At 36.6% G+C, this 10,463-nt stretch overlaps 1 protein-coding gene across 1 annotated transcript; it reads left to right on the top strand.

Moving 5' to 3' along the window:
- Positions 1-1,699: 1,699 nt before the first annotated feature.
- On the top strand, positions 1,700-2,489 carry LOC148947547 (galactosylceramide sulfotransferase-like). Its single transcript, XM_089096145.1, is given in 2 exon segments — positions 1,700-2,392; positions 2,394-2,489. Coding segments are annotated over 2 exon segments (681 nt in total). The 5' UTR covers positions 1,700-1,807.
- Positions 2,490-10,463: the final 7,974 nt, after the last annotated feature.

Below are 10,463 nucleotides of genomic sequence, written 5' to 3' on the forward strand. Positions count from 1 at the left end.
ATGGAAATAGAAGCATCCAGGTAAGTGCTTGAGGTGTTTTATTGAAAGACCATCGATGTCCACCCCATTCTTTGCTTTGGAAAGTACGTTTCTGACAGCTAACTTGGTCTTCTCAAGGGAAATGGAAACAACGCAATAGGCAAATTCAAAATTTTTACACTGCCTAAGTTACAAGTTAAGTTACAAGTAGCAAAAAATGTGTCTACTTGCATAAATATGTAAAACAATTCAATAAAAGGGAGGAAGGTAGACCTGCTGTACAAAAGAAAAAGGCACCATTAAATTCAGCATATATGTGAAGCTTTGAGAGCAGATTTCAAGCCACCATTTATAAAATTTCAGCAAGTCCCATTTTAATTGATAAGAATGGTTATATATACTGTTTTTTTTTCTTTTGTTAGTTTATTTATTTCATCAAAAGTGGTCGTACCTTGCCTGTCTTTACCAGGATTCCAATGGAAATCTGAAGTTTAAATATTTCTTTTAATATTAAAGGTGATCGTGCCACTGTAAAATTTCGATTTCTGTCGTTTTGCACTGCAAGGCTGCAGTGTTAACCAAAACACAGCACAAAGGTTAGCGATGATAAAGTCTAAACTCAAAATTTAGTTTTATTTTTCTTAGAAAATATTTTAAACTATAAATACTCCTCAGAAGGTTGAACAACTAAAATTTAGAACATTTAAAAATGAAAGTATTGACGTATATCTCGAATATCTCCTTTTAACTAAAAACATTTTGCTGGATCTCTACGAATTTAGGCTCTCCAATTGTTTTCCCAATAACTCCTGTATGTTAGCAATGTCTTGCGCATAGGTTATATGTTGCATTCACACTTCTGACATATTGTAAAATATCATTTAGCTAAGTTCTTGTCAAAGGGAAGATCAGTAGAGCTATGTATATTTTATCACATTTTGATCCTCCTTACCAACATTGCCCAGCTGATTTTCCCTTTCGGGAATTGAATATGGTCCACCAGTCTCATCAGCGTGGCACACGAGCCTCGATGTTGTGTACATTGAGTATAGAAATAATTGCAGTGGAGCCGCCAGTTTTAGAAACTAGACCAGTACGTTTTAAGTCCAGACCAAGAGTCTTATTGAATTTTGACTTTTATGGTAAATGAGCCAATTTAAATTAACTTTTTCAATCTTTAATGCATTTTTAAAAAGGAGACCTCTTTTTATTTAGAATTAACTGCGTGGATTTTTTTGGAACTTGTGGTCCAGAAAAGGATGATCAGCAAGTTCCATTTTTAAAATCATCTTGAAACTGGTTGATTATATTTGCCATACTGGCCTTAAGGATGGGTTTGCGAATAGTATTGGACAACTATCACAGAATTGTGAAAATCTTAGGTATGCTCTTTAGGTATGACATAACCAATATGTTCATGCTGCAAACCAAATCAATTTAATGAAGTGTAAACTCTTGGTTACGTTTTTCATAATAAAGCAACAATACTAAACAACAAAAATTTGGTTGTGAGCTGAAAGTTGCCTTACAGACTACTTTAGAGCAAATGTTAGAGTAGCTAACCCAAATTTGTAGGTTTTCTAAGGCTGTCAGAAGGATAACTTTTAGCAAACTACATTGAATTTAAGTCTTATATTCTTTACCAAATCTGAAAGTCATTTACTCTTCTGTGACCATCATTACCCAATTCCTTCATTTCAGGTATGCATATATAAATGATTTGAATGCCATTCTCCCACTAAAGAGGCGGAACTATGTTGGTAGTCCAGAGTTATTTTCATTAAAATTGGTAGAAGAAACGCCATGGCACAGTTTGGGTTACGACATAATGGCCGTACACACAAGATGGAACCATAGTGCAGTAAAAGAAGCCTTGGGAGGTGGAGACCCTGCTTTTGTCACGATGATTCGAGAGCCAACTGAACTTTTTGAATCTCTTTATGGCTATTTCAAATTTTATAATTTCTTAGGGAACTTAACCCTACCAGAGTTTTTGGATAAGCTGGAAGAAACAAAATTTAGGCGGAAGATGAAATATTGGAGAGTACAAACTAACAGATATGGCAGAAATCAAATGCTCTTTGATCTTGGTTTTCCTGTAAAATATTTTGATAATGAAAAAAAAGTGAAACAGTTTATTGAAGCAACTGCAATAAATTTTGATCTTGTGATGATTACTGAGAAAATAGAAGAATCAATTGTTTTATTAAAACACTTATTATGCTGGGAATACAAAGATTTAGTTTTTCTGAAACTAAACGCCCGGCATGATAGTACGAAAATAAAATTGTCTGCTCGTCAGGCAAAGTTATTAAGAAATTGGCTAAAAGCAGATAGTTTACTCTACAGTAAATTCAGAAAAATATTTGACGAAAAACTTGAGAAATTTGGATATGAGAAGATGGAAGAAGAAAAAAATGAAATTATCATCTGCAATAAATCAAATAATTCAAGGATGCTTATCAGGCGAAAAAAAGCTTACTAATCGTTTAATTAAAAAAGTAAGGTAGGTAAAAATTTGTCATACAAAAAAAGGAAAGCTGAAAATTATCTGTGTTGTGGCAAATGACTGAGCACCCTGTGTAAACAAGTTTCCTTCCAGCTAAAATTCTAAAGTCTGCCCCAAATTTAATAAACCCATCTTCAAATATTACAAAAACAAATACTTATATATTAAAAAAATATAGTTACTGACTGACTGTAAGGTATTCACTTTAAGACCTGAATGCATGGATAGGGATAAAATAATAATCAAACCTTTATCTCTATATTTAATTTTCTTTTTTTTCAACACCCAAAACTAAGTGCCAAAATTTAAATTTCAGGTATATGCCCTCAAGAGAATTCAGTCTTGATCTAACTGTTGGAGCTGTCCCAGTGTTATGATATGGTTTGAAGTCTCTACTGTTCAAACAGCTTCTTTCCCCGCCCTGTCAATGGAAGAGACACCCTGAGGGTTGATCTTCATTGTGATGGCAGCTTAGGCCTTTCACGAGTTTACCAAATCCAGAACAAGAACGGGACTGTAAACAGTGCTGGTGCTCTGACACTAATTATCAGATAAATGGGCTTTTCTTAAGCTAAGCTCATTCCAGCTTTGGGATGCTTTGTTTCACCCCGTAACTTAAAAAAAAAAAAATCCGACGAAATTAAAGAGTGATTAACTTAAATACTTAAATAGCGCGATTACGATACTCAAGATACCGATACGCCCGATACCACGTCAAGCCCTTTCTCCAGGGACTAGGAGGGCTAATATAATCACCAAAAGCATATTTACTGGATCTTTGAACTATGTTGAACAATGTGGCTACCTTAAAATTTTTGTCGGATGACTGGGGGGGGGAGCGCAAAAGCAGAGGGGCTAGCTACCCTCCAATCTTTTTGGTCACTCAAAAAGGACACTAGCAATTTTAATTTCCGTTCGACCCTTTCAGGGTACCTACAAGACTGAGGATCTTGCGGTCAACTCTATCCTCACTTGAGGAGTGATGTCCCTCGAGGAAATCATAGCCTAGTAAACGACACAGCATTCACATGCTATTCTGATGAATGGATAATTTTGCATGCATGAATATATATAATGAGTCGGAAGTAATAGGCTTGAGACTGTTTGTGAAGGATTTCGACTCTTGTTGATGGAAGAGCATCGCCAAGTAACAATGTTATAACCAAGATGGGCCTAGGATTGGACAAAGCCTACGTTTATACTGAAGGTCCCAGGGATACCTTGTTATGCGATTCTAAACCGGATTAAGCGCTTCGGTATAGACTTGAGAAGATGTGTTGATCCCCATCCTGCACTGGTATCTGGGACCATTGCTTTTCCTGAGGTTGACATAATTTAAATGATTTAAAGAATATGAAAATTGGAACTGGGAATATTATGATGTTAAAAAAAAACTATGGCATCAACCTTTTGACTGACGGATTCAGACTAGACCCCGGCACCGCGCCGATGTGGGAAGACCGGCGGCGGCGGGGCCAAAAACAGCGCACCACGCCGCGCTGCCGATATGATGTCGGCGGCGCGCCGCCGGCGCGATCAATGTTGACCGCAAACATTAATGTTTTTATCAGTCTTTCTCAAATCACAGCTTAAATTTACAACAGATTCGAGCCTATTCATGAGTTCAAAAATTCACAAGTCGCTGGCTGGAAACTGGTCTTCTTCGTTATTCATCTAAAGAAGTAGAAATCTGGTAGAAACGAAATGGCTGTGGCGTTTCAGAACCCTTGCATAATACGAGTAGCTAAACGATCTATTAGCTATGTATTCTTAATTTAAATAATTATCAAAATTAGTAGTTTTTTTTCATCGAGCGTTACTGCATACAAAACTTCGAATACCGTATCACAAAATTTGTCAGTTATCTGGGTAACAACTTTGAATAAAACTTTGAACTTAGAAGCTTAATTTTGTCATCATGCTCTTTGCCTATATCTATTTTGTCACCTTTAAAACAGTTGAAATGGGCAACTTTGATATTGATTTTTTTTTTTTTGCTCTTTTGGATTCCTAAAAAGCCTTCTTGTATTAAAAACTGGTTTGTAATTACAAATTAAAAAAAAATACATTTTAAAGTTTTTTTGGCTCCTTTAAAGAATATATGTCATGTAGGCTAAGGCTGAACTGCTGCTTTTTTATTGCTTTTGGCTGCTCTTTTGGATATTATTCATTTTTCTTTTGGGGATCTATCCCGAATTATGAACTAAAATATACCTATTGGTAGCGAAGTGATAGAATTTATCTAAGAGCGACTTATTTGGCGAGCTGAAAAATGCCTGGTGAACCCTTCACTTGAGAACATTCCAATTACAATAACACGAAAAACACTTAATGGTTTATTCGGTATGAAGAAAAATGAAATGCCAGCTATTTTCTTAGGTGAAAAATGAAAACCTCATCCGTTTTAAATGTAATTAAATAAAATAATAAGCAGACTGAACTTGCTCCAGGAAGATGTTGAGATTTTCATCCTAGTTCTTAACTTTTAATCCAAGCAAAATGTTAGGACACTTAGTATAGGTTATTGAGTTTAAGCTTTGTTTTCCAAATGCTCACAAAAATTACCAAATTTAAGAAATTCGCAACAATAAGTCACCTGTGGTCAAAATACTCAAAGACTCGTCTTTGATCCCGACCCAGGCTCAAAGCTTCTGCTATGTTGATTTCCTATGGAAATTTCTTTTCTATGGAAATTTCTTTCTATGGAAATCTCCAAAGAGTTTCTTTTTAAAATAGTTTTAAAGCGTAGTTAGGGGTATTTAGCCTTTTTGCTTGTCTTCAAAGCTTTGAAAAAAGTGTTATAATATTCCAAATGTTACATTTGTTATATTTGTGCATATTTTTAGTAATCATTTGTGGGGTGATAGAATTTTTTAAACCACTGTAGATACGCAAGAACGTTGCATTATCTAGTACCCTGAGGTCATAAGACTGTCAAAGAATCCTCCTTGAACCTCCCAAATTGAAAGCTTTTATTATGACCTGGCCTTTTAATGTAACTTTGGCACTGGACCAAGGGCCTCATTGTCACTCGAGCGCAACGTTAGGTGGGGATGTGGATATTGCTTTCGTCACACCAATTTGTTTTAGTGTGAATCTGCCTGGTACTTATGAATGAATGTTTTCAAAGTAAACCCGTTTAATCAATAAGAAAAAAACGAGTTGGACGCATATGTCCCTTTCCCTTTGGACAATAAAACCATGCAAGTGCTGTATCAAGTATAGCTCACGAAAGTCTTGTTAATTTTTGCCAACTTTTCAACTTTTTGGCATACCTGCTTTCAATAAAAAAAAAAAAAATCAAGGTACTATCACTTAAATATAAAAACTCCCTATCCTCCTCCTCTGGATACTATCTTGATAGGATACCGTCTCTGCTTCAAATAAAAAAATAATAATTAACTTATTGGCACCCTTGCTTTCAGAAAAAATCGAGGTATTATCATTTAAATATGATAGCTCACTACCCCCCCCCCCACTGTGGATACTGCCTTGATAGGATGCCGTCTCTGCTTTAAATTAAAAAAAAATAACTTTTTGAGATCCCTGCTTTCAATAAAAAATTTCGAGATATTATCATCTAAATATAATACCTCCCTACCCCCCCCCCTCTGAATACCACCTTGATAGGATACCGTCTCAGCTTTCATTAGAAAAATAATTTACTTAATAATTAACTATTAAATAATGGTTCAAACAAATACGCAGAATAACGTTAAACAGCTTAGTGTTCCTTGAAAAAATATTGAGGGAATGAGTAAAGAAGTACAAAAACAACAACAAAAATGTCAAAATTATTCAGACATACCTCAAATTATTGGAAAACCGAGTCATAGATTCGCCGTGGCATTCAATAAGATCCAAAGAATATAATTAAAAGGGAGCACACATAAAAGCCAAATTAGGTCAATAGCCTATGAGAAATCGCAAAATACCCAAGACAATGAACAAGTCCTAATGGGGGGCCCTGGGTCTATCAAAATATTTCAAAGGTTTCCCTGGGAATTTGGTATCATTTTCTTCCGTCTCCATTTTAAATGAAAAAAATAATTATCTCTTTGGCATCCCTGCTAAAAAAATGAGGTGTTATCATTTGAAAATGATAGCCCCCTATCACCCCCTATGAGCAATAATTTACAATTTATTTATTAATCATATCTTTGGGGTAGCTTCCGGTTCGATCTTTAATTTTCTAACCTTGTACATAGCTTAGTCTATAGCTAAATTTTGTCTCAATAGAACGGGTTTTGTTTTTTTTTGGGGGGGGGGGGGGGGGGGGGGTAACAATGTTTCAGAAAAAAGATTTTAGGTTCTATCATATATTCAACAATTGAGTATTAAACATTAAGAAAATCTCATCTAACAATAGCAAAAAAAAAAAATCTGCAAACTCTCAGTTTAGTTGTAGAAAATATTTGTCAGATGTCAATCCCAAAATCAAACTGAAGGCTGAAGCTGTATAGTAGTGAATGCATTCGGTAATTCTATTCAACTTGAAAATAAAATTCTTGACTACGAATGATGTAAGGAACAGCGAAAGGGAAACTGCGTTCGAAATGATTTAAACTCATTTCCTAAAGATGATACTTTTGTTTGTCAATATATTAAGAACTGTGTATATATATTGTAACATTTTCTATTGCATATTGCATCTGTCTGGTTTTTATGCAAAGTAACAAAAGAGACGAAAATTAATGAACAAGAGAGCAGTGAAGAATTATGGTGTTCAACGTAATATTTGGCAGGGAAAGTCACTGGTGATAAATTGCTAGGGGTGGCACCATGATTGCGTGATTTTCGGGGATTTGGGGAACCATTTTTTTTTCGGGGAAATACCCAAAAATTCGGGGATATTGCAAGCCCTGCTTGATTTCTAATCAGCAAAATCGAAATACTAAACCACACGAGAAGGAAAAGCTCTAACTTTGCGGTTGACGCAATAAAAAATTGCCGCAAAATTAATTTAAAGTCGACCTAACGCCGCCGCCTCTGCCGGCGGTGGCGTGCCCCTCCCCCACTGTCAAGCCCCTCCCCCATGTCCATCATTCTCCCAAACACATCCAATTAAAATTTTGAGGTAGCCATTTTGTTCAGCGTAGTTGATTTCCAGAGAGAAAATACGTTTTTGAGGAGGACATTCCCCAACAACCCTCAAGGCAAGGGTTTTAAGTTATGTCCTGGGGTATATAAAGTTTTTATAGAAGGCGTTGTCATAGAAACTTCAAAGGGGCCTTATTTGATTGGAAATTCAAAGGGCTAGAGCCCTTTTTAATAGTTGAAAGTGATTGGAGGGCAACTAGCCCTCCCCCACGTCCATCATTCACCCAAACACAACCATTCAAAATTTTGAGATAGCCATTTTGTTTAGCGTAGGATAGTTTATTTCCAGATAGTAAATATGTTTTTGAGAAGGACACTTCCTAACAACCCTCAGGGCAAGAGTTTTAAGTTATGCCCTCGGGTCATATAAGGTTTTTATAGAAGGCGTTGTCATAGAATCTTCAAAAAAGGCTAATTCAATTGGAAATTCAAAGTGCTAGTGCCCTTTTTAATCGTCGAATTTGATTGGAGGGCAACTAGCCCCCCCTCCCACGCCCATCATTCCCCCAAACATATCCAATGAAAATTTTGATATAGCCATTTTGTTCAGTGTAATTGATTTCCAGATAGAAAATATATTTTTGAGTAGGACACTCTCCCACAACCCTCAGGGCAAGGGTTTTAAGTTATGCCCAGGGCGCATATAATGTTCTTATAGAAGGTGTTGTCGTAGAAACTTCAAAAAAAGCTAATTCTATTGGGAATTCAAAGAGCTAATGCCCTTTTTAATAGTCGAAAGTTATTGGAGGGCAACTAGCCCCCCCCCACGCCCATAGGTCCCCCCAAATTCATCCAATAAAAATTTTGAGATAAACATTTTGTTGAGCGTAGTTGATTTACAGATAGGAAATATGTTTTTAAAGAGGATACTCCACCACAGCCCTCAGGGCAAGGGTTTTAAGTTATGCGCTGGGGGTGTATAAGGTTTTTATAGAAGACGTTGTCGTAGAAACTTCAGAAAAAGGGTTCATTCGATTTGAAATTCAAAGGGCTAGTGCCTTTTTTAATAGTCGAAAGTGATTAGTAATATTTTTTGTTGTTGTTACTGTTTAGACCAGGGCACTTCGTATCGAAGGAGTTGTCGTGGGAACTTCGAAAGGGGCTCATTCGATTGAAAATAGAAAGGGCTGATGCACTTTTTAATAGTCGAAAGTGATTGGAGGACAACTAATCCCCCTTCAACTCCAACCCTCCCATTTGCCCATTATGTTTAGCCTAGGGAGGCAATATGTGGCCTTAACTGTACGGCTTTGTGGCCTCTCTAATGATTTTAGATGAGATTTGAATGTTTTGCCCCATGCAGAACAGCAGTAGTTCAAGTAGGGGAAGACAAAAGCATTATAAAGCATTTTCATCATGTCAGCACTTAGAAGCAGGCTAGATCTTTGTAACATTGATGTTTGCCGTGAGACTATTGAATACAGCTGGGATTTGTGATGTTTGAACGAAAGAGAGGAATCTACAAATACGCCAAGGAACTTTGTGACTGTGGTCTGAGAAATGGGATTTCCATTGGTTGACAGTGCGACTTTGTGAGACATTGAGGAGTTTGTAGGAGCAGAAGTGAAGACTATGATGCAGTTTTTGTAGCATTTACCTGCATTTTGTTACGAAAACACCAGTCAGATATTTTGTATAGTGTTTTTTGGGCCTTTTTTTGCAGCACACTCAGATGATTCAGCAGCAATGAAGAAATTTGAGTCATTAGCGAATAGTAATGGGTGTGCATTTGTAGTAAGACATTTTGTCAGGTCATTGATATACAAAATAAACAAGATCGGTCCAAGTACCGACCCCCGAGGTACGCCAGATTTTACCGGTAATTCTGGCGACACACTACCCTCCACAATTACACACTGCTTACGATCAGTCAGGTACGATGAAAACCACTCTTGAGCAGCACCATATATTCCAAATGAATGTAATTTTGTGAGGAGGATTGAACGGCATACCGTGTCGAAAGCTTTAGTGAAATCCAGAAAAATGCCTAGTACCTTTTCTCCAACATCCTGGCTATTTAATATGTATTCAACTGAATCAACTAAGGCATGCAAAGTTGAATGATAATGCTGAAACCCATATTGACAGGGAGAGAGTAGCTGCTTGACATCAAGGAATCTATAAACTCTGTTATAAACCACTTACTCGAGGACTTTTGATATAACCGGTAGAATTGATATGGGTCAATAATTAGAGATAAGACTCTTGTCTCCTTTTTTGTAGAGGGGAAGGACTTGGGAAGTTTTGAACACATTAGGATAAACTCCGGTTTCTAGTGAAAGGTTGACCAAGTCTGTAAGTGGAGCTTCAAGACCTTCAGAGGCTTTCTTCAAAATATAGTTGCACAGCCCAAAGGTGTCTTGGGTTTTGCCATTAGGCAGCTTACTCATAATCACTAATAATTCCTCTTTGGTACATGGTGCTAGAAAAAGATCTAATATTATTCTACTGTGGGTTTTGTTCAGGAGATGGGGCAGAAGCATATAGAGATGTCTGATTAACGGAAAATTGATTAAAAGCATCAGCACGAGATTCGCTTGTTACTGTCTTACCACACATATTTATTATTTCTTTCGGTATAGCCACCTTCTTCCTTTTTTGACAAATTATTTCATTAACAACCTCCCATATTTTTCTCAAGTTACTCTTACATTCATTTGTTCTCTCCGCATAATATCGCCTTTTTTGCGTTACGTACTAATCCGTTTAATGTATTTCTGTACTTTTTGTATGTCTCTCTCGCTTCAGGAGTTGTCGATTTAAAATCTTTCAGGTACAGTCTATTTCTGTGTTCGATAGACTGAATGAGGCCTTTCGTCATCCAAGGAGTTTTGGGAACACTTTTGATCCGACTTGTTTGCAGAGGGAAACACCG

Source organism: Artemia sp. Qi Xiang Cuo, chromosome 10, assembly GCF_049724085.1.
Source record: "Artemia sp. Qi Xiang Cuo chromosome 10, ASM4972408v1, whole genome shotgun sequence".
Lineage (NCBI taxonomy): Eukaryota > Metazoa > Arthropoda > Branchiopoda > Anostraca > Artemiidae > Artemia > Artemia sp. Qi Xiang Cuo.